General features: G+C 38.8%; 1 protein-coding gene across 1 annotated transcript in view; it reads left to right on the top strand.

Annotated features, from left to right (window-relative positions):
* The window catches only part of RABGAP1L (RAB GTPase activating protein 1 like), a 342,839-nt gene that overhangs the window by 88,414 nt on the left and 228,645 nt on the right, over window positions 1-25,780 (top strand). Inside the window, exon 13 of the mRNA XM_063428176.1 lies at window positions 8,749-8,899. Within this exon, the coding sequence (XP_063284246.1) occupies window positions 8,749-8,899 (151 nt within the window). The remainder of the gene's footprint in view (window positions 1-8,748; window positions 8,900-25,780) is intronic.

Genomic DNA, 25,780 nt, shown 5'->3' with positions numbered 1-25,780 from the left:
GCTGCTTACTGCCAAGAGCACTGTTTTGATGGCTGACCCAGTGAGGTTGGTTAAAGTGTTGGTTCAGAGGTAGCCAGTGAAGCCGAGAAGAGGGGACACCATCAACTAATTGTTTAGACCATCAATGCCATTTTAGGCTTGCTTCATGCTTAGAAGACAGAACTTTCTGTGTGATGCCTTCCTCCCGTGGTTGTTGTGGTATGTTGACAGGTATCTACTCTTGTATGGGGCTTTATAATCTGCTGGCCAGCTTGGCCCAGAAAACCTCAAGGATGCGATCGAACTCTCACAGGCTGCGTAGGAGTGGGCTTTGTTGACATGCAGTTGTCGTCATGTTAGGTTGGACGCCACACACCTAACAATGCTTCCAACGATCTGCAATTTTCCCCAGGGCAGATGTTTACCAGCATAACCCCCACCAGTGGGGGGAATGGAACGGGGGACAATGGGTCCCAACTGCTGATATTCTGCCTTCAGCAAGGTTGGAGACCGAGAGATCGGCTGCATCTCAATACCTCTGCCACCAGGAAGGCCGCTGGAGCTTCCATTGCAGTTATTCCTGTATTCAAGAGGGCAATGCTGCTCTTATTAGCAGCAACAACCTTGCGGTGCTTTCAGGCTTATAAATCAGGAGTTGAAAATCCATAAAGTAGATAATTTACACAATTCTACACTGAGCTCAAGCAACGTGCAACCGTTCAGCATGGCAGTCAAACCTTGCCCTAATATGTCCCATTTATTTGTCCCACATGCCTAGATGCTTTTAAGAAAGCTTCTGCAAAAAGCCACAAATGAGGGAGTCAGAGCCCTACAGAACTGAAACCTATTAGAGAATTCAAGAGAGACATATTTTTTTTTATTATTATTCATACACATGGGAAGTGGCTGGAGTATGTATCTAATTTTTCCCAATTTTTTAGCTCTACTCCCATTCTAAAAAAATAATCTAAGTAGGGTAAATAAACTGGTAGGGTACTTCCCCAAGTGCCACCATGGACAACCCTCCACTGTTCACAGTCTCATTAAACACATGCTCACTCTTGACAGTAACTGGCATATAATCTACCCAAGCTAGCAAGTCAAAGAAGAACAACAAATACGGCAGGTGGGAGATTAGCATGTAGTCAGTATGACTGCAATATGTAATGTAATATACACTTTATCATCGATTAATTGACAGGTATGCAAGTAAATGCAGTCAAAGGCTTGGACAAAATGTCATGTGTGATAACTTTTTGCAGATGATGGCAACATGATTGAGCATTAGGTATACCCAAAAACATATCTTGCACACAAACGGAACCAAAACAAATTAAATAAAACAAACCAGCCTTAACCTCACAGGTCTGTATAGTTTACATCATTTGTATTCCTCACCATCACTCAAGAAACTCCTGCACCCTCCACCCTTCAATAAAGTGTGCGTAGAGATCCAAGGCCATCAAAAGGTGATTATCATTGGTAAATTAACTGTCGTTGGACCTCTCCTTTTTATTGTAAATTAACGTGATCCCGTAATGACAGATATAAGTTTGCAGTTTTCGAACAATCTGGCTTGACTTAGGTTCAATTACGTTCATATTGTAATTTATTTGTATTACTCCTGTTTCCTGGTGAGAGTATCAATCATGTTGTCAGTGGGTATGACACTTGCTGTAAGACGCACTATTCCTGCATACCCGTTGCTTCCCATAATAGGTTAACCGTCCCCAATACTATATGTTGGCTTTATGGCATGTAAGTGAATACTTATATGTTCTCTCTCTCTATTCTAAGATTGCCTGTCCTAAGTTGCTGCAATAAGTAATTTTTGGTGTTTCTCTCCTCTGAGTGTGCTGATGCTGCTTTCACACAGAGCCTGCCCACCATCCTCCCTTTATCCTCTTGCAGGCATTGCTTTCCCTTAACCCCTTAAGGACACATGACATGTGTGACATGTCACGATTCCCTTTTATTCCAGAAGTTTGGTCCTTAAGGGGTTAAAGGGACACCATAGTCACGAAAACAATTTTAGCTTAATTAAGTATTTTTGGTGTATATATCATGCCCCTGCAGTCTCATTGCTCAATTATCTCTTTTTTTAGGAGTTAGATTGCTTTGTTTACGGAGCCCTAGGCTGTGACTTAGACAACCTTCCTAAACACTAAATCAACTAAACACTTCCTGTAAAGAGCCATCTAATGTTTACAATTACTTTATTGCAAGATCTGTTTTATTTAGAATATCTTCTCTCCTGCTCTATTAATAGCTTGCTAGACGCAGCAGGATCCTCCTGTATGCAATTAAAGTTCAATTTACAGAGCAGGAGATAGAAACTTTTAAAGGGACACTATAGTCACCTGAACAATTAGAGCTTAATGTAGTTGTTCAGGTGAGATCTATAGCTCCCTGCAGGCAATCTAATGTAAACACTGTATTTTCTCTGAAAATACAGTGTTTACATTGATTGATAGGAATACCTCCAGTGGCGTCACTCAGACGGCCACCAGAGGGACTTCCTATCATGTAGGGCCCTAAAAAGGCCCTGTATACTGTGTGCGCGCCTTCTCTCTCCAGCCTGTCAGAGAGGAGAGGGGGCTGGCAAAGACCACGAGCTGAACGGTCAGTCAGCTCAGCTCGCGACCGCGCGCATGCGCGGTAGTGCGCTCAGGACTTCAGAGGGCCGCCCTCTGAAGTATATGCGCATGTGTGGCGAAGCCGCGCATGCGCACAAGGGAGCAATGACGCTTCCAAATGGAAGCGTCTGATTGCTCCCTGCTCACGCCCGCCTATTTCGTCGTTTTGACAAAATAGGGGGCGCGGCTTCACGAGGCTCCCGGCGCTGGAACCAGGTGAGTAAACTACTCTGCCTGGAGAGTCCCTTTAAAGTAAGTTATGCCTGATTAAAAATTAAACTATTTTGTTTTCATGCAGGCTATGTGAGTCATAGCCAGGGGAGGTTTGGCTAGGGCTGCATGTAAGGCGCTGTGTAAGTCACATGCAGGGAGGTGTACCTAGGGCTGCGTAAACAAAGTGATTTAACTCCTAAATGGCAGGGAATTTAGCAGTGAAACTTCAAAGGCATGATCTATACACCAAAACTGCTTCATTAAGCTAGAGTGGTTTTGATGACTATAGTGTGCCTTTAAGCTTTATGGAAGCAGGAGAGACTTTTAGAGTTGTTTGACTGATGATAGTCATGCAGAGACCATCCTTCTTATCTCTTTGTTGATTGGCACAGGATCCACACAGACTGAACTGACTGACAGGAGGGGGAAAGGGCTATTTATTTTAACCTCATCTTTTTTTTTTTTTTTAGAGAAATCTAGACATTTGCTTATAATTATGTTAGAGAATCAAATTCCACCTATACATTGTACCTTTAAGACTGAGTTATATTTGTCAAGCCAGTTGCCATTTAAAGGAAATGTGTTAATGGCTGCCCGGCTTAAATTTGTTTTTCATTGTAACCTAGCCAGTCCGTACAGAACGCATGGTATAATTTAGCCTGAAAAACCGGTATATTGGGAGCTCCGGCAGTATCCAGATATGGAATTTTTTTTTTTTTTGCCACTGTTAGATTGAGTGGCAAGATGATATCTCACTTCTGACCTTTATCCAAATGTTCCAGTTCATGGAAAAGCTCTATACAAAATATAAGATTTTTGGGCAGTATTTTTGAGACCTCCCGAAATGCTGTATTTGTTTTTTTTTTACTTTTTAATTTTATTTATTTTTTCGTGCATGTAAGATAACAATGGTAATAAATGGCACTACAGCATCAATCAAACATGGTTACTGGAGTTGTTGTGAGAGACAGTAGTATCGCGATGGACTTGCACTTATTTTTAATACATACGTGAACATAATGTGCTTCAAACCGGAGGGGTTTGAGTGTAAGGTTGGGAAATTGTGTTAGCTATTTTGAAGGGCCTGATAACTGAGCAGCATTGGTGTCTTATGTATGAATAAATTATACTTGTTTAAAATTAAGCAACACAGGAGTGTATCTGTAATGGACTGTGCCAATCCAGGTCTACAAAGTACGGCAGGATGATATATAGAAAGTGGAACTATGTTAAGAGTTGTAATATGTAAGGGCAGAAGTGTACCCTCAAGTGATAGTGTTGAGGCATTCTATTGCATGCACCCCAAGTGGAATAGGGGTAGCCTGCTTTACCTTCCTGATATAGTTTGTTAAATATAAACTATATGTACTGGAGATACAAATGGACCTCCTTTTAAAACCCAATTGTTGTTAGTTCAGTTTGGCATGATAGTTTGCAACATGGTGACCACAATTTATGGTGACAGGTTGAGGTATTGACTTCTGATATAAAATGTAACCAGTTTGTCAAACAGAAATAAAATCCATCAGTGTTTGGTCAGTTATTTAGTTATTAATCAGTTAGATTTAGTTTTGAAGAAAGAAATCTTGAGTTTGAAATAGAGTGTTGACATGAGTTTAGAGACTCTCAACGTGCTGATATGGCCAGTAATGACATATGTATATGTGTTTGTGTGTGTGTGTGTATATATATATATATATATATATATATATATATATATATATATATATATATATATATATATATATATATATATATATACAAATTTATTTATTTTTCCTTTCATTGGCGAACCCTGTGATAGTTTATTTAATCCTCTTATCAGCATTATTCTATCTAATGCATCCTTTTAACAGCCACATTGTTCAGCCAATTTAAAATATACATCACGGGTGTATCCATAAGTCTTTAAACAAGTGAACAATTAACAGTAAAGTAATAGTTAATAAGCCGTCTTACAAGTATTTTTACGTGTATGGGGATTATTTTTTTTGCACATGTAATTACCGCTGGGCCTTAGTTAATTGCACTTTAATTTCTTCCTCAAATTAGGCATTCTTTGTTTGTGCTTTTAGAACACATCTTTTTGAGGTGTGCAAAATATGTAGCTCTGCTGTCCTCTTGGAGTATGTATCAATGTTTTTGCGGTGTTTATTTTAAACAAACACTCCAAGCACCATAACCACTGTGTCACTCTGTAGTGGCTATGCTGCCAGGAGTGCCCTGGTGCTTCTAGTCCTTGGAGCATTATTATTATTATTATTGCCATTTATATAGCGCCAACAGATTCCGTAGCGCTTTACAATATTATGAGAAGGGATTTAACTATAAATAGGACAATTACAAATAAACTTACAGGAACAATAGGCTCAATTGAGCTTACATTCTATAGGAGGTGGGGTGTAAAACACATTAGCACAGGAATTTGCAATCAAATAAGGTGGGCTGCCCTTAAGGAAAGGGCAAGAGACAGGTATGTGAGGTAGGGGTTAGTCTTGGAGGCCATAAGCTTTCCTAAAGAGATAGACTAGAGAGGAAAATCAATCTAGCAGCAGCGTTCATTACGGACTGTAGGGGTGCAGTACGGCTATTGGGAAGACCAATCAGGAGAGGGTTACAATAATCCATGCGGGAAATTACTAGAGCATGGACAAGCTCCTTGGTAGTATCTGGTGCAAGAAAGGGGCGGATGCAGGCTATGTTTTTAAGATGGAATCTACAGGATTTGGCAACATGCTGGATGTGAGGCTCAAAGGTGAGACCAGAGTCAAGTATGACGCCAAGACAGCGCGCTTGCAAGGATGGACTGATGTTGGTACCACAAACTTGAAGGGAGAGCGAAAGTGGAGGATCAGTATTAGGAGGAGGAAAGACAAGGAGCTCAGTTTTTGAGAGATTGAGTTTCAGAAAGAGGGAGGACATCCAGTCAGAGATGGAAGAAAGGCAAGCAGTGACACGTTGCAGGACGGCAAGGGAGAGGTCCGGGGAGGAGAGATATAGCTGGGTGTCATCAGCGTACAGGTGGTAGTGGAATCCAAAAGAGGTAATACGTTTGCCAAGAGAGGCAGTATAAAGAGAAAATGGAAGGGGACCAAGGACGGAGCCTTGGGGGACTCCAACCAAGACAAGGCGGGGGGAGGAGGTATTATTAGAAAAGGAGACACTGAATGAGTGTTGGGAGAGATAAGAGGAAAACCACGAGAGGACAGAGTCACAGAGACCAAGCGATTGAAGAGTTTGAAGAAGGAGAGCATGATCAACGGTGTCAAAGGCCGCTGAGAGGTCAAGAAGAATTAGTATGGAGTAGTGGCCTTTGGATTTAGCTGCGATTAGGTCGTTAGTAACTTTGATAAGGGCAGTCTCTGTAGAGTGGAGAGGGCGGAAGCCAGATTGAAGGGGGTCAAGGAGAGAGTTGGAATTGAGGCATTCATATAAGCCACTGGAATAGAGAAATGGAGATCATTTGGAAGAATGTGTGCTTACCTTATCAAGTCAATCAACAATCAAACAGCAATACAAGTGGGCTTGAGAATTCCCCCCCTCAAATTTACACACACCTTTACACACGTGCTTTTAGTTAACTATACCTTCAATTCCTACATGAAAAGATTCTCAATATCAGCCAATGTCAGGGGCACCAAATTATCCACACGTATGCACAATTAGTCACTTACTCTCTCATAGAGACATACAATGACACATACATAATCCAATAATTCTTCCTTTTCTCCTCAGTTGGAGCTGAGAAAGAAGACAAGGTTTGGGAGATCTCTGGGCTGTTTTTGTAAGCGCTTAGACAGAGATAACAATAGGATTCTCCTTTTATAGCTTGTATAGATGTGTAGCGATATATTCAGACTGTGATTTCACAGGACATGACGTCATATCACAATCTTCGTTCTGCATGGAGTGAAAAGCAGCTGAAGCTGTATTTGCTGTGTCTCCCCTGATTGGAAAGGAGACACATTTTCTGTAACGTTATAGTTGACTTAAATCCCCTCCAAAAAACATGATAGTGTAGCGTGTTTTTATAAAAGACAAACAAAAAAAAAGTACCTCTATATTTATAGGGTGCATATATACTTGTAAAATATATCAGAATAAATTATTAAAAACACAATTTTATTGACACCCAAGTCAATTTAAAACAGTGAATCAAAACCACTTACATGTAATGGAGCCTGATATGATGGTTGGTCTGAACATCACAGCAAACATTAAACTGGAAATGTTGAGTTTATCCTGTTGTACTATTGTGTTTCTGCTTTGTTACTCAGCCAGTGTTATTGGATAAAGTGCATTGCCACCCAGTATGTAGGCATAATGCTGAAATTACCTGGATCTGGGATTTTATAGGCTCCTAACCAGATGGTGGCATGTTATATTTTCCCTAAGAATTAAACTTTAGGTCTGGTGGAAAATGTGGAGTGACACCTTAAAGGCACAGAAGCTGTAAAGATCAGAGCTATTCTATCAGGCTCCATTACATGTGAGTTGCTTTAGACTCACAGTTTGACACTATTTGGTTGTCAATATTCTATTACACTATTGTATGTGTGTGTGTGTGTGTATGTATGTATTTTTCCTCCACATATTGAACAGGGAAATATATACCCTATAAATATGTTTTATTTTTTAGATTTGTTAAGTTACCTATGCCATGCTTTTATTTGCTTTGGCGCACAGGAGTAGGGGGCACTCGAGCATTGAAATTCACACATTTCGTATGTTATCCTAGATTTATTTAGTTCTATAGTGCGTAACTATAATAGTCCATGTGTCTGTTTATGTGGGCCAACAGTTCAGTGCTCCAGAAGTCCTCTATAATAATGGAATTCAGGGACTTGAGAGGTGTTGTGTAGTTTATAATGTATTTTTCCAAGTACGCTGGGTAAGGCACACCTAGAATACTTGAACTCTCTCAAAATGTCATCCTTATTCCTTGTTACCTGAGTGTGTACTTGCAAGGCACATACGCAAACGTGTGTTAGTGATGTAGTAAACATTTTTGTTTTTCTACAGAGCTATTAGTGAAAATATATACATTTCTCCATGTAGAACCATGAAGAACTGTTACTGATTCATCTTGTAGCTTGGGTGGCAACTTTCCTTTTTTTCCTTTCAGTTTTCGAGCTAGAAAATGAAATGTCAGTATGGTTTATACAACTATTAGGACATGTACTGGTGTTGCTCAGGTATAAAGTCAATGTAGCTGTGGGGTTTATTTAAAGAGCTGAAGGCAGAAGAACCTTTTTGGAATTTTGAAAATGTTATGCTTGAATGGCAAAGGACATTCTGCATACGGTACTTCCAAATACTTTATTGTGACAGAATTTAAAGGAACACTGGTTTAAAAAAAAAAAAATACATATTTATGTATATTACTACTAAACTGAAATTTTCTGGAATTCAAAGTAAATTTCCCATTTAAATCCAGAGTAGTTAAACTGGAAACATAGCTACTTTGGAAACTTTTTCCAGTTTGAAAAGGTTGAGAAAGCGCGTTAAACTATTACAGAAACATTTACGGCTATCAGGGCTTTACCAATGCCTCGATTTGGTGTTTTCACACACTTTGTTCCTTTGGCGTCATTGTCTGAGGAGCTGGAATTTTTGCAAATTACTACAGTTATAAGGGACCGTGTGCAGGGACACGGTGACAAATGATTTCCTTACTCCTTGACCTACACAAGCAGCATAGTTTGATAGAATACTTACAATGACTTGACTAGTTCCTCTAACACCAGGCTTCTTGTGAAACCGTAGAGCATCCAGTTTTGTTTTACGGCATTCCACAGATCCTATTCAATTCATTAGTTACCCTCACCAAACTACCAGACTGGTCTTAGCATATTTTCTAGTAACATGTTTTAGAATCCAGTGTTTTTCTCACAAGGAGTGGCCTTTCTTTTCTTTGCAGGCACAGCAATCTGAGTGTGAAACCAAAGGGGTTATCTTCGTTGGTGAAAAGAGGAGTGCCCGAGGCTTTGAGGGCTGAGGTTTGGCAGCTGCTCGCAGGCTGCCACGAGAACCAAGAACTGTTGGAGAAATACAAGACTCTCATTGTAAAAGTAAGATTGCATTTTAAGTTGAGTAACTTGCTTCTTTCTACCGATGTAATTCATACTCGCAAGCCTTTTCACTGTTCTGCAAAGCATAGGAGACTAAAAGCATATCCGTCTCGTAAAAAGAATCCTGCTTTGAAGAAATGGAGTTTGACATCCATCTGCTCTTTTGGCTCTTAGTGTTATGTTTAGATAACAAGCAAACAACTTTGTGGCAGGCAACAAACACGCAGAGATGATGTATGGGAAGTAAAGCAGGCATTACTTGAAATAACAGAACAAGACATTGTACGTGCATGTGGTACCCGGGAGCAATGACTTGCAAAATTATGTAAATTTCTCTGTCATTTACCACTGTGCATTGTGAAGCATCTACCAAATTTGTTTTCTGTAATATTCTACAGTGAATGAACTGCGAAGGCAGAAAACTATATGTCATTTTTATAGATTAACCATGTGCTTAGGGTTACTAGGGATTTAGGGTTCTGCAGAGACAATGTATTGGTGATGATGGGGGGCAGTTAAGAAGCCCCTGTAATGTCTCCTTGTAGTGTTGCTTATTACAGGATCAAGATGATGCTCTAACCCACTTACCTTCTTGATGAAAGTTCTTACTTACTGGATTGTATTCTTGGCCTGTTAAGAGATTTAACAGGGGAATTGCACATTTTAGGTAAAAAAAAAAAAAGACTATAATTGATATTTAAATTCCAATGCTTGTAGCCTATCACTGGCATCCAAGGTTTGACAAGGTTGGACTTAGAAAAATGTTAATATCATGAATGCTTGAGATATGTGTAAGGTTATCCTAAAGACTAAATCGGCTAAATCAGTCTGTATGACTATAACAGATGTTCTCTTTAGGCTTAGTGAGTACGATGAACTCTTTATGTGCACTGAGTGGGGTTGGTGCTTTTATCCACTTGTTTGTACTAACATATGCCATCCTACAAGTTCTTTGAGGTTATTATTCAAGCTAAGATAGTGTTGATCATTCAAAAAACTAGATAGGAAAGTGATTGTATAATTTTCAACAATTTTATTTGTATTGTTCTATTATAAAGATAGTGAAATTACAAACTCTTCTGAGGTGAGATCAGGAATTGGGAAATAATATCCATGGACTGTCTTCAGATGATCACTCCGTTTGTTACTCTTCTTCTTATTATTATTATAATATTAGTAGAAATACTAATAGTAGTAGTGGGGTTAGTAACACTACTATGATATTTATAATGTGAAAACGTAGTATACATTTCTGTTAATCAGACTTGCAATATTCATACGTCACTGTATGCTAATTAAAATTGCTGCTCCTCAGCCTCCCAAAAATCATATAACTCTGCGACACGTAATCCAGGCACATATTTATTTATTTTTTTAATATTATTTTTTGGATATCGACAAAATGCTTCCTGAAAATTGTGCCAAAGCCATGTGGGTCCCTATTGTGTCTCTTTCAGGCATGTATCGTTTTTTGTGAAAGCTCGAGTATATTTGAGACTTTAAATGTACCATTGCTAGTTTATTTAGCTCATTTTACTTTGAGCTAATTTAGATTTCTTTTGTTGCAGTCATCTCTTACTTAAATCCATTGGCATCTTGCTTTTCTGATCAAAGTTCCCAGATGTAAACATCTAATGCCAGATGTCTACTTCTCCTTAAGCTTTGCCTTGCAGTACCTTTCACTCCATGGTCCATAAATGTTAGGATTCTCATATAAAATTGGACACATTTGATTTAGTCGAGTTCCTTTTACCTAATCATGTATCTTTTTCATTGCATAACCCTGCAGATAACAGTAAGTAACTGAAAGAAGATTTAGACAACTCAACATTCCAAAACTGTCTGCATATGGAAAGATTGCTGTATACCCCATATATCCATATATATAATTGATTTTTTTCACCCCTCCTGGGTGGTATGTTTATTCCTCATTCTTGGGTCCTCTACTAGAGGCCTGGGAGTTTGAGGGTTCTGCGCAGTATCTTAGCTGTTCCTAGAACTGCACTCTTCTGGAGAGCAATCCCACCTGGAATCTGTTGAAGCCACTCTCCCAACTTGGGAATCACAGCCTTGAGTGCTCCTATCACAACTGGGACTACTACTGCCTTCACTTTCCACATCCTTTCTAGTTCTTCTTTCAGTCCTTGGTATTTGTCCACCTTCTCATGTTCCTTCTTCCTGATGTTATAGTCATTGGATATTGCACATCCACTACGACTGCAGTCTTCCGTTCCTTGTCTACCACCACGATGTTGGGTTGGGTTGCCAGCAAACCATTTGCTTGCCTGTCTGGATATTAAAGTCCCACAGGATCTTAGCCCTGTCATTCTTAACTACCCTTTGTGGTATTTCCCATTTGGACTTAGGAAGGTCCAATCCATATTCTTTGCAGATGTTTCGATACACAATCCCAGCAACTTGGCTGTGTCTCTCCATGTATGCTGTTCCTGCTAACAGCTTGCATCCGGCTACTAGGTGCTGGACTGTCTCAGAGGCCTCTTTGCACAGTCTGCACCTTGGGTCTCGCCTGGTGTGGTAGACTCCAGCTTCTATTGATCTGGTGCTGAGTGCCTGTTCCTGTGCTTCTAGGATTAGTGCCTCAGTGCTGTCATTCAGTCCTGCCTTTTTGTGTGTGTGTGTGTGTGTAGAAAACACACACACACACACACACACACACACATATATATATATATATATATATATATATATATATATATAAAATGGGCAGCATTTATAATAAAGTACTGCCTTGCACTATGTAGCATATAGGTGCTGCAGGAAAGAAAGTAGTTCATTAATCTTGCAGCATTTGAATTATTCCTACATCATGTATGCCCATGTGTATGATGGAGTGATACGGGTTTCATAAAAAAACATTGGGAATCAGGGAACCCAAGACCCCTACTTTATCCCAAACTACAACGTTGCTCACTTTGTCAGGTTTAGCCTAGTTAATTAAAATCATATGTAGTATGTAGAGGAAGGGCAAGATGAATTGTAACCTTGTTGTTACAAATCAAACACTTTTTGGAATTGACTTGAGTGTTGCTGTATTCTGCTTGTGATGACAATATTTAATAAAGTAAGGCTTGTCAATTTCAGTCAATGTAAGCCAACTGTCCTAATATTTTTCTGTAGATTCAAATTGTGTTTTATGTCACATAGAACACCACAGCTATGTAGTTCCCTAGTTTTAAAAAGAAAGAAAAAAAAAAAAACATGTTGGGTCCTTTGCAAATACCTATAATAAGGTACCATTCATTGTGAAATTTTATATTCCTTGCTCTTATCAGGAATATATAACAGGAATTGGTCCACTTTATTCTTCTCGACTTGTATCTCTCTGTCTCCCCACAGCCATTGTAGCCTAATTTTCTAATAATTGAATCTGTCCATGAAAGAGCATACGAGAGAGTGACAGCGAAGGTCGCCAGGTTTCCCTAGACGCCAGACCCTGATTAATTACTGTTTTCCTCCGTTCTGAAGCAGCACCCTGTCTGCCTGCTGGATATGAGTTCTTGATAGAATGGGGTTACTCTGTATGGATCTCCCTGCAGAAAGCCCAGCTTGATTTCTGCCTATGTAACCTAACAGGAAACACTGTTAGCCAGAGTCCTTTGCAAACCAAAGCCTTGTTAATCGAACGAAATGGTGTCTGCTAAATAGCAAAACATTTTATTTTCCATTTCAGCTAAATTTGCGATTCCCTGTTAATTACTTGTTCAGTGACTAATCCTAAAAGTAAGTAAAAAAAAATATGTCTTTAACTAGGTTTTGGTTCCAGTATAATGCCTCCCTTTTCATCTAAATAAATAGCAGTTTTTGTTTTCTTTGTGTCGGGAATGTATACTTTAATATTGAATGATTTCTGTACTATTCAGTGGTAGATTGTAGGGGGTTAGCGCAGGGGAAGGAATGGGAGCAAAGCAGGTTGTTTATTCCTAGTCACTAGATTCTTAACCAAGCTTTTGTAGTAGGGAGATTTGTATTACCAGAAAATGCTTAGCAGCTGTACAACAACCTTGCCAGGGTCACTTTTTGAGAAATAATTAGAGCCAGCAGTAATGCCCTCTGGGCTGCAAAAGACAACATCTCTTAGCTGCAAAGTCTGGTATTTTTCCATTAAAATAGAAACACATGATATTCACCTTTACTTGAAAGAAGTCAGGTGAGGGTACACTTCATTTCTTAGAGAAACCATGTTAAACCAAAACTAAGGTAGGTGATGTAGGCAATTAGGGAAGCATGGAAAGGCAATTTAGCTTTTAAACAGTTACCGTACTCTGCAAGATACTGCGATTCTAGTATTCACAATGTTGGTTGTTGCCTTATTGTACTGTTTTATCAGGTATTCCAGGTTTAGATCCATAAATAATACAGCTTTAATCAGTCTTATTTTTTTTTTTTTTATTGTGAATGTTTCAAGCAATATTATATTGGATATCAAATAATAATTTGACATTTAGGCTGATTAAAGGAGCACTCCATTGAAAAAAATAAATCCTTTTTTTTTTCTCCAATAATTTAGTAGATATACCCCCAATGAAAACCATACATGCATTTATGTCTGTTTTTTTTACTTTGGGTATATATAACAGCAGATTGCAAAAACTGCATATCTCTTTTCAGAATTTCAGCCTCTGCTTGGAAATACTTCAATCCCTGGCTTCGCATTTGAGAGCCATGAGCATGTGCACAATTGATCACCACTTTCCAATGCTTCTCAGTAGGCTGTAATACAATTCATTGAGACGGGGGGAATGCAGGCGCCCAGTAGCAAAGACCACCTGCGGCTGTGCTGTCTAACAGCAGGAAGGTGTTTCTGCCCCCAATTATAAAAGTGCCAATTTTGTATTTAAACCAGCACTTTTATAAACTGTCACAAATGTGACAAACTCAAGACACATGAAGCACTTTGGCAATACGGAGTACGTTATGTCTGTGGAGTGTTCCGTTACTATTTAAATAGTGTAGCCCCAACTCTTTATCAAACCTGAATACTTGGGAAGGCACAGGCAGGGACATATCAATGTATTTAAAGCATTATAATAATTGTCACATTAATGTCTGGTGTGTGTGTGTACATGACAGAGCTCCATAGCGATAAGGCGTGTTGTAATGTCTATTTTATAGGAGTGTATTCCTGAGCTCTCTACCAGTAATGTGGCCTGGATGTGACATGTCTTAAATAAGGGGGGTGGTAACCAAGATAGATAATAAATTTGGGCAGCTACATACCAGCAAGCGATTTAGCAAATATAAAAAATAACTAAAAATATATAGCATGTGCGCTCCACAAATAATTAGAGGAAACAAAAGAACGTTCCTAAAAAAAATATATACCTTTAATAAAAAAAATACCAGCTAAAACAATGAAAAACGATTTACCCTAGATGTATTTAATAACTCTTGGGTGGGACATATAACACAATAAATAAACGATGTATCCAATTCTAACATTGGTTCATAACATATACTTCCCAAAAGATGTAACATGTTCTCTTTAACCTTCCATCACCTTCTGCTACGCTATGATCATCTGTAGCCCTTTGAAGTTTTAGACCTCTGATACCTACCTCTGGTGTGGATTACATCATTATCTGGTCTGAATAACATCAGTTCTATGATGCAATATAACTGAGCAGCAGAGTAGCACAATACTGAGCCTTAATCCTGTGAATTTCCCAAAATCTATGTAAAACCATTAGCTGATCTAATATGCTCAAGAACTTAGCAGTTTCTCGGCAGGCTGAGGTCACACAGATCTACATTAAAGCCTCAGCCCTATAGACCAGTGGTTCCCAAACTGTGTGCCACGGCGCCCTGGGGCACCGCAACAGGCACACAGGGCTGCCATGGAAGTTTTCCCCGGTGCTATGATCATAGCACTGGGGAAACATTACTGCTGAACAGGGACCCGATCAGGTGCCGTGGTTCTTTAAGACCGCGACCGGGCACCTGTAATGTCGGCTGGCTAGGAGGAATTGACAGCCTATCACTTCCTCCCAGCATTATGCAGAGAGACCGCGCAGGAGCAAAAGAGGCAGCCGCAGCATGAGGTGAGAGGAGTATGAAGAGCTCCAGACCCCTCACTCCCACCAGCAGTACCAGGACTCCAAGTCACCCTCCTGGACACATGTGGGTTTGTTTGTATATGTGTGTATGAGTGACTGTGTCAGGGTATGCATCTGTGTGTGTGTGTGTGTATGTGTCAGGTTGTAAATCTGTGTGTGTCAGGGTGTTCACCTGTGTGTGTTTCAGATTGTGCATCTGTGTGTGTGTGTGTGTGTGTGTGTGTATATGTCAGTGTGCTTCTGTGTCAGTGTGTGTGTATGCACACACATTTGTGTGTCAGGATGTGCAGCTGTGTATCAGTGCATGTGTTTTTATTTTAGTGTATCTGTATCATGGTGTGTGCATGTATCGATGTTTGTGTTTGTCAGAGTGCTTGTGTGTGTATATATGTTGGTGTGTGTATGTGTCAGTGTGTATGTGTCGGTATCTACTTGAATTTGTGTGTATGTATATCTGTGTAAGTGTTTGTATGTATGTGGTAGTGTATGTGCATACATCCAAGCAGTCATACCCCAGCGCAACATACAAACACACTAATCTAACAATACATACAATATATTACATACAAACACACCCCTGCATTCAAACTCCAAAAGGATATACAAACACACCCCTTCACTCAAACACAAATACTTCACACAAATGTATATCTGCATTTAAAAGTAAACATTACATTCAAACACACCCATGCATTCAAACGCAAACATTACATACAAACTTCTCTCTGTATTAAAACACAAACTATATATATTGTCCTGTTTATAGTAAAATCCCCCCTCTCATAATATGGTAAAGCGCTACGGAATCTGTTGGCGCTATATAAATGGCGATAGTAATAATAACATTCTGCCCTAAAAAGTCAATGACTATAACATGCTGCCTACTGGATGACCAAAAGCCCAATCTTATTAACCCCCTAAAGTTCATGATACTAAAAACCAAAGTATGACCATTTTCCCCCCATCCAACATGCAAGCACCCAATATCTACTTACACACACACTCCTATCACACATGTACATACAGCTCTTTTAAACACAGACAAAATAGACCTTAATAAAAATAATGCTCAGATTGGTGAAGTCATGTCGAACAAGACTCTACTGGACAGGGAAGAGAGTATCAGAGGAATTAAATTAAATCCTTCTTTAATCTCAAAGGCAACATTAATAACCATTACACACCATAATGAGCCATTGTAAATAGCGCAATTATAATGCTATGTCCATATGATTGCGGCACCATTACAATTATCTCGATATGACTATTTATAACATATGAGAGATACAAATATTTGTGCGTGTGCTTAATTTATAAGAAGAGGCACATATTCTTTAGTTCACACACAAGACCTCCTAGAATGTGACAATACTTTGGATTTCAGGATTACCTGTTAGACTCTAATTTATATTAAATGTACAGCACTAATACCAATTCACCGGGCTGCACTACATGCACATACAAATGATCCAAGGTACCCTTGTCTTCAAAAAGCACATTTGTGCGATTTAAAATAGGTCATGCAATGTATAGATGCTTTAAATGTCTTTTCCTATGGGAAAATCTTTTAACTGCAGGCTCCTTTATAGGTGCACTGTCTCATCAACCTTCCCCATCCCCCCTCTAACCAGAAAACCCCCCCCCCCAAAAAACCTTTTCACTGATCACTAAAGCATAAAAGACATTCAGTATTTTATTAGTTAAGATATGTTTGAGATGGGTTTTGTAAATAGATTTCGACCGACCTCAATGAACTAATTATGATATAGGCATTTAGAGCACAGATTTAACCCACTTCCTATTTCATGATTTCTCTACTAGTTAATGGCGGTGCTAAGGACACAACATAGGCAATTAAAGGTCAGGCGTGGTATTAACAATTAACGTTATAATGCATGCAAATTCTCATATATTCGTTGATCTATTGTTATTAATGTTTGTTTTGGGTCACAGTGCAACTACAACCCAGTTATCACTAAGACACTCATGGACAATGTAGAGCATTTTAGCCCCTACAAGAGTGCGTTCACAGTGCTCTGGGCATGGACTGCCCTGGTTGGATGAGAGTGCTGCTGTCAACTGGTACATTTACTGGTGTGAGAGACATCCTTTCCAGGTCCTGTCAGCAGAAATGAGCATGTACTGTTGGCAATCCACACACTTTTTTGTCCCTTTCATCCTGGTGTGGTACCATAAGCAATCACAATACTTCCAGTTTTGTAATCTCTATGTCAATGGTAAAACATGAATTAAAGGGATCCTATAGTGCCAGGAAAACAGTCGTTTTCCTGGCACTATAGTGTTAATAGGTCCCCCCTCCTTCAGCCACTTACCTAAATCCAGCGCCGGGTCAGGCTCCGCCCACGCTCTTCCCCTGCCAACATCAGCCGGCGGAGGAGACCTTATACGCGTGCTTATGGGGGAAATCTGACGCTGGAGGTACGTGAGGACATCCAGCCTCAGATAACGGACCAAAAGTCCATTAAGAAATCGGTAGTGCCCCCAGTGGCTGTCTGTTAGACAGCCACAGAGGGCAGACTTAGAGTTCTTTGGAACTGCAATGTTTACATTGCAGCACTAAGTGCAAAAGGGTCACAGCACCCAGACCACTACAATTAGCTGAAGTGGTCTGGGTGCCTACAGTGTCCCTTTAAGCTTCATAAAAAAATTAAAACTGTACTTTGTAGGGATAATTATGGAACTTTGTCTAGCTAAACTTTTATGATATACCAAGTATTCCTGCTGTTTTTTTGATTCACATCTGTAGTTTTATGCAAAGAAGTGGAAATCACCCAGAATACGTATAAATATAATATATAATAGAATGACCTGTATTTAAGTAGACTCTCCAGGCGTATACTCAGAGACCGCCTGCTTCCAGGGATGTCATAAGTCCCATGTGGAAAATTTACATTAAAAGTAATGTCATGCTTAGCTAATGTCAAGGAGTGATTTACACATCAGTCAAAATCACAGGCCGAAAAATCAGATCTCAGAAGGTGACAGGCAACAAGTTGAATCAATATCTTTTAAGATGATAGTCGGGGTCCACTGAAGATATGATTTATGGAAACCTCGCTATTATATCTTTTATGCCGTCAGTACATATTCACTCAAAGTCCTCCAAGGTGCCTCTGTCGGCCTAACAGGTGGCTGTTACTGTGAGAGGGCCCTCGTTGCTCACTCTCCAGCTAGTCCTCTGAGGTTATTAACTAGCTGGAGAGTGAGCAACGAGGGCCCTCTCACAGTAACAGCCACCTGTTAGGCCGACAGAGGCACCTTGGAGGACTTTGAGTGAATATGTACTGACGGCATAAAAGATATAATAGCGAGGTTTCCATAAATCATATCTTCAGTGGACCCCGACTATCATCTTAAAAGATATTGATTCAACTTGTTACCTGTCACCTTCTGAGATCTGATTTTTCGGCCTGTGATTTTGACTGATGTGTAAATCACTCCTTGACATTATCTAAGCATGACATTACTTTTAATGTAAATTTTCCACATGGGACTTATGACATCCCTGGAAGCAGGCGGTCTCTGAGTATACGCCTGGAGAGTCTACTTAAATACAGGTCATTCTATTATATATTATATTTATACGTATTCTGGGTGATTTCCACTTCTTTGCATATATGTATATTTTCCTTAGGTGGCTGTGAAGTACACCTGGGATCACTTTCAGCTATACGTTTTCTTCACTTCTAGTGTATATACTTCTTTTTTTGGTTTTACACATCTGTAGTTTTGTAGACCTATTGATTATTTACTTCTAGCACACAATTTACTTATGCATAATTGTACATACTAGACAAATAAAGCATATTTTGTAAGCGCATACAACAGTATTGTTAATGTTTGCATTTTCAAGAGTAAAGAGCATTTATTGTAGTAATTTTAAAACAAAGCGCCCAAATGTAAATGTGTTTGTGCACGTTTTTGGTTTTCTTTTCAAAGCCATGACTTTTTACACTGTTACCAAGGTATACAGTAGACATTGGTTTCTTCAATATCCCTGCACATATTTCATCTGTCTGCGTCTTATAAATGGTAAATATCACCCTTTCCAGAATCACAGATGTTACATTTCAAACCTCCTGAAAGCTCCTTCACTTCTTATTTGACTGCTTTCAAAAATTCCAGTTGCCATAACAACTTTGATATTTCTTTATTGTTATAGCAACTGATGAGCTAAAAATAATGTTAAGAGCCACTATCTAAAACCACGGCAGTCTCCCTACCTTGCTGTTCGTTCTAATGTTTTCTAATGAGGCTGCATTCCTAAAGACGTTGCTCTGTGTTAAGCTATGACAGTTGGGCCTTATAGTGGCCCTTAAAAACAGTAATACTTTCTGGTTTATTTTGAAAACAGCCTACATTCCATTTATTGCTTTCTCTTATTTGGCTGTAAAGAGGGTTATAATGTGTCCACTTTAAACATCTCATCCTCGAGTTCCATGCTTGTCCTGTTGGGAAGCGGTAACTGTATAAATGGTTTATTCTCTGCATTATTTTAAATCAATACCAATTAAATGTAGATGAATCAAAAAAAAATTGTCTAACTCAATTGAAGAAGCTTTAGTTTTTAACGGGCCTTGGACAAAAAAAAGGTGTGATGAAAAAAATCTTTTTTTGTGTTAAGTGTAATCTACATCAGAAAGATTTATGGCCATGAGTGTTTTTTCCTTTATAAATTATTATAGTGATGTCACATTATACATGCACAATAATGTAATTATGCAGTGGGTTCACAAATCTCTGCGTGTGCCTTGGTCGTGATCCATTTGCGTTCATAGTGACAGGCAACCTACAGCACTCCAGACGTTGCGGACTACATCTCCCATAATGCCCTTACAGCCACAATGCTGGCAAAGCACCAGGGGAGATGCAGTCTACAACGAAGATTGAATTACCTTTGCCTTACCCATTGTTAAACAGGTACTAAGAATATTTGGGGTTCCTAGCTTATTCTGTGTAAGCTCACTTGTCTGCCGTTGAATAACATCCATAGCAACCCATTTATTATTAGGCATTTGTTGGCTTTATTTATGAGAAATATGTGCAATAACTTACTTGTTTACATCACACTCGGTATTGCAAAATTGTAGTTTACTTCATAATGATTTTAATGTTTTGTGGATAATTCATTGAAAATGCGATTTTCTATACTTAGATTTTTATTATTTGTTAACCTAAATGGGTTAAGTGAAATAAAATATTTTACTCTTAGACATTATTTGAAATTATTTGATTAAAATATCTTCTTCAAGTAAAATATCTTCCTTCGAGTAAGTTAGCAAGAACAGAAAAATAAGTTAATTGCAACTATTTGTTTGATAACACTAATTTTTATTTTATACAGGCTCATCTCTTTCATTTAAAGGGAGACTGTAAGCATCATTGTAAGGAAGCAAGGGAATTTCCTCTACCAGTCACCTTGCACAGAATTGTTTGTAGCCGTATTATTTTGTTCTCTCTAACTTCAGAGGAGATATTTAGACTTTTGACATTTGCTGTTTAAATCTTTGATATAGTGTGCGCAATTTTTTTTTTTTTAAATGTGTTAACTTTGTAATGGTAAAATATGTACGCTCATACTTCTGGGGGTCACATTCAACCTGTGATATCCCTTTAAGGGTTTTGTATTGCTGTTTCTGTAGAGTATTGATATATATTTTTTTCTAGTTATTTGCAGGTCATAATTAGTTTTCGTCTGTATAAAATAAGGTATATGGTCCATAAAAATACATTTTTTTACAGCATTTAAATTGTTAAAAAGAATGCAAATAAAAGCACAAATGCCTATTGCATGACACTGGGAAAATTAATCATAAGGAGTTATGGCAAATATAAAGTGCTCAAAAACAATAAACATAGCTATTTCAGCCTGTTATCTCCAAAAATATAGGTTTCTGTATTATAAATGCCATTGGTAATATGATAAGAATGAATATTGTTACAGGCCCCTCTGTTATGTAAGGCATAGCCAATGGGAACCAATACACAACTTCTTGACAGATCTATTATTTCATTTTCATTCTGATGCTCAAAACACTGCCCAGTGCTGTGCAATGATAATTGTTTGGTTACATGTCCATTAAAGAGATTCGCTGGCTGGATATCTGCCCTTGAGGATAGTTTGCCACCAGTGGTATCGTTCTTTTGCATAGTTTATAATTTTTAGTTAGTTTAATTTGGTGTTTTCTTCACATTCTTTATTTTTGTAGTGCAAAATGAAAGTTTATAGAGACATTTAAACAGAAATATGTTCAATAATTTGAAGTCAGGTAGAACATTAAATGTACTTTATATAGGTAAAACTTGAAGTAAGCGAGTGTTGTCAGTGCATAGCACAATGTGTTAAGAAATTCTCGGGCTAAATGATCCGACTACATAAGAATAATGTGCAAGAGAGTAAAGCCACCAAAAACCTTTCAACTGGGCTCAAGGTGGCAGCTAAGGAAGATAGCGTAGGCGACAGAACGTGATGAAGAAAGAGGGGGAGAGCATTATAAGACAGTGGAGAAAGTATGGCCTAGACTCTGAGGCAATAATTGAGATGCACAGTAGGAACAGGCAGCCTCAGAACCACAGTCCACTCATCCAATGCCCTTGGCAAACAGGCAGAGTCCTAGCAAATGTACAGGACAGTTGGAATCTCCAAGCTCCTTCCTCAACAATCAGGCAAAGTCCTCGAGATCCCAGGGAGCGTTGAACTTCTTGATTGCTTGGAAACGCGTAGACAGGTGATGCAGTTTTAAGTTCCCGTCTGAAAGGGGGTCTCTGAGCAGAAGCTCTGCGACCAGGCTTTACGCCAGTAGCGGACAGCGTGGACTGCATCCTCTGCAGGTTCTGCCAGAACTGCTGACAAATTACTTTAAACGCTCTATGAACCTCTCTTCTCCGCTTTGCACATGAGTCTTTGTGACATGCTTCATGGCAGTGCCGCCGTTAGCCATTCTAGAGAGACCGCGTGAGAGCTGTCTTTGCCAATTTCCACCCAGGAGCAATGGTAAGGTAAGTATTTGCTTGGTGGTGGCTGAGATAATCCCCACCAGCCCATGGGAGGGGAGAATACGGGGCTCAAACAATGATCAGAAGAGCTAGTGCATTCCTACTCGGAGAGACTGGTCGTTTCACTAGGGTAGCTTCACAGCAGCATTGTCGGAGAGGCCCGGAACTCACACCAAGAAAGTATCTGACTTGAGTAGAGTCGAGAAGCAGGGTATTTTAGCACTTAAGTGGCTAGGGTACAGGTGGGGTAGGGTATCAGTTAAATCTCCCAATAGAATTGGCAAGTAAAAATTCAGCGCTAATGAATGTGCCATAGTCCTTAAGGCTATAGTCCGTAGTCCTTAAATTTTAGGCCCTGATCTTAATGTTTTTTAAATTGGATTTTCTTTAAAGTGTGGTCAAATTTCAGGATATTTATCTATCTCTCGTCAGTAGCTGGCAAAAGAGCAAACACTCTGCCAGCTAGAGCATTATGGGAAATGTAGTCTACCAAAAGTTTGATTGCCAAGGTTGGATTTTGTGCTTTGTAGTCAAGCAGGGTTAGTCAGTAAAATGGAAATTGAACATTTTAGGCTAAAATAGTTAAATCTCTCCTTTTTTAAAAAAAAAAAAAAAAATGTTTTCTTAAAATTGGCTACTCCATGGTCAGTGTTTTACGTAAATAACCCTGTGGAACTATTTAAGTCATTAAGCATATAACACTATATTCTATAGACATGAAGTGTTCACTTTATTTTAGTATTTGTCAAACACGTGATGTCTACCAAAAATCTAAACAAGACCTGGGATGAAGATATATTAAAATTGGTGGAGACATCACATTTGTTAAAGGGAAACACCAGGCACTAAAACAACCTCATCTAAGTTAATTTGATATGGTGCCAGGAGGCCCTTGGATGCACTGTTACCTCAAGCAATTAAACCGTTTTTGAATGTTTTAACCCCTGAGTCCCTTCACTGCCGGTCTTGGTTCCTTCCTGGTGGCATGCGGTTTCAGATTTTTCAGAGTGCCACCACGCAGTGCCGCCGCTGAGAGCAGTTAGCTGACACTCTCAGCCAATCAGTGATTCCCTATTCGTAAAACTGGCTTGGAAAAGGTACATTTCTTTAATAAGTTGAATCCTCACAGCTGAAAACCTTTACTTACATGTTTGTGTACAAGATTGTGGGTTTGATTTAGTAAATCAGGGTTTATAGAAAAGTGACAAAGAAAATAAATAGTGTAGGGCGATGAATACATTTGAATTTTGCAATTTCCAAGTCGGTTATCTTGTTTTCTCAGTTTTGTGAATGACAAGCTATAAATCTTGTAAACAATTCTATACAACAAAACATAAAATCAGATCAAGGCCATGTGGAAAGTAAAGGAACACTCCAAGCACCATTACCACTACAGTTCATTACAGTGGTTATGGTGACCCCCCCCCCCCATTGTAAGGAGTTACATCGTTTTTAAATGGTTTGACCTCTTACCTGGGGTCCGCCAGGTGCGATTCCCCACCACCACTACTATCTCCTGAGAGCCAGGAATTCCTAAGCCAAAACTTCCATTAGCTCTCAGGAGCTAAGCCCTGCAATAATATAATTTTATACAATTATTATTTTAATAATATACATAATAGAGAGAGCTGTAGTGGGCATGGGGCCTGGATAATTTTTAGAATGAAAGGACATGTTAAATTCAACATAACCAAGTAAAACACAGAACGTTTTGAACTGTAAAGAAATGAGATATGTAGTTCCAGTACTAATTGCGTAAGCTTAGGTAAATAAGCTGTAACTAATATTACTGATGATTTTTGTTGTTTGTGACATAATGTCTAGCTTGCACTTGAAAGCAAGGATTTCATCTGCCTTGTAATAGTATAGTCATTTCTTTTGAACACTGCCTTTAGTATGTATTCAGGCCCAATTAGCCTAACTTCATATAATATTTAGAATCGAGCTGTGTGGGAGTCTATTGATAGCTGTGTAAATGTCATGCAGCCTAAAGGATTAAAACACAAAACGAGATGGAGAATGGTGGTAGTAGTCTAACAGGACCAACGACCTATTCTTGAAATACGTTCTAGATCATTTGAAATTCCCATGGCCATTCTCTTCTTTCAGCCTGATGAACGTATCATTTCTTTTTTTAAAAAGGGTCTTCATCTGTATGTAGACTAACCCCGTAACTGATATCAAACTGCTTGTTTCATCTTGCGACTTAAAGCCGCATTAAGAGAACAGAGACCCTAAAAGTGTGAGGTTTTTCATTCTTTCATCCACGTAGGAAACCAGAATGAGACATGATGGAGTTGCTTGGCAACTAGGGATAGTGGGTGGCGCTGGATCTGTGCACAACATTAACCTTACGCGTGCCACGTTCCACAAAGTAAAGCTTTTAAAGAGATGGAATTAATTCACATCTCAGACTTGGTTTTAAGTTTCTTTATTTTATTTGCTTTAATTGTCTTTCTCACAGTAAGTTTGCATTAATTTACGTCCTTAACAAACGTTATGCATAATGTTTCATTATTTCCCACATTTCCATTTTATTGTATTCTAGCTCAGGCAAGCTTATTTAACTGTCAGATCTGCGAAAGCTACGTGATTTCCATGCGAAGATACCACGAGTGTGTTTTGGTTTTGGACCTAAACGTAAAATGCAGAACTGCCAGTTGCAAAAACGTGCATGATTAAATTGTCAAGGCATCAGATGCCCTGTGCAAAAATAGCTGTCAGTCTGAGGTCTGCCGAGAAAGTTGCTACAACGGCAGTATCGCATCAGATATTCTGCTATATACAAAATCTACACACCATAAAATGTTTTGTAAGTAGCTGACACACAGCCATAACCTTGGCTTTAGTGTTGAATTAAATATGACTCATTTATTTTTATTTCCATGGTGATATAATATACTACATTCATAATTTATAAATATTATATCATTGTATGCACTTGTCACTTATTAGATCTCTATGAAATAAACAAAATGTAATTATTCCACCTTGATTAAGAAGTTTAATTATTCTGACTGGAGAGAATAAGGTGTTTACCTTCTAGTGGTGACTACAACATTGCCTTATTAATCACAAACCTTTCTCGCTTATTTAGTGCAAACTTCTTCAGCACTTTGTAAAATTCCACTGATCTTTAAAAAAGCAGGTCTCTCCTACACACTGCTTGCAAGGTCTCTGGCTTTATTTAGGCCACTTCTACAGTTCTGTGCCATTATATTTAGGTAAAAGAAGGCCGAAAATGATATTTATATATATATATATATATATATATATATATATATATATATATATATTCCCCAGATAGCGTGCACTGGAAGGACTTATTGGTAAATCAAAGATTTGCTCTTATTGAGCTATTTCAGTGGTTACAGATCATGTTGACGTTTCAAAGTCTTGATAAAAGTCCAAGTGGAGTGAAACGTTGACATGATCTGTAAACACTGAAATAGCTCAATAACAGCAAATCTTTGATTTACCAATAAGTCCTTCCAGTAAACTCTATCTGAGGAATGTATAATTTGGCTGGAGGCAGCACCCAGGCAAGTACAAGACCGGGAGCAGGAACATACAATTTAGAAACTTAAGAGGCACTATAGCAAAACAATATGTGTATTCCCAACGCTATAGTGCCCTGGAGACATTTCAGGTGACCAACCCCCACCTGTAGGAAGTAAAACATTTTTAACATTTTCTCCCTTGCAACACCAGTTTCAGTCCTTTTGCCATGCCTCCACGGCTGAAATCATCGAGATCTATGATCTAAGCCAATCCAATGCATTCCCATAGG

This window comes from Pelobates fuscus, chromosome 7 (genome assembly GCF_036172605.1).
Source record: "Pelobates fuscus isolate aPelFus1 chromosome 7, aPelFus1.pri, whole genome shotgun sequence".
NCBI lineage: Eukaryota > Metazoa > Chordata > Amphibia > Anura > Pelobatidae > Pelobates > Pelobates fuscus.
This window is presented reverse-complemented; position numbering and strand designations above follow the sequence as displayed.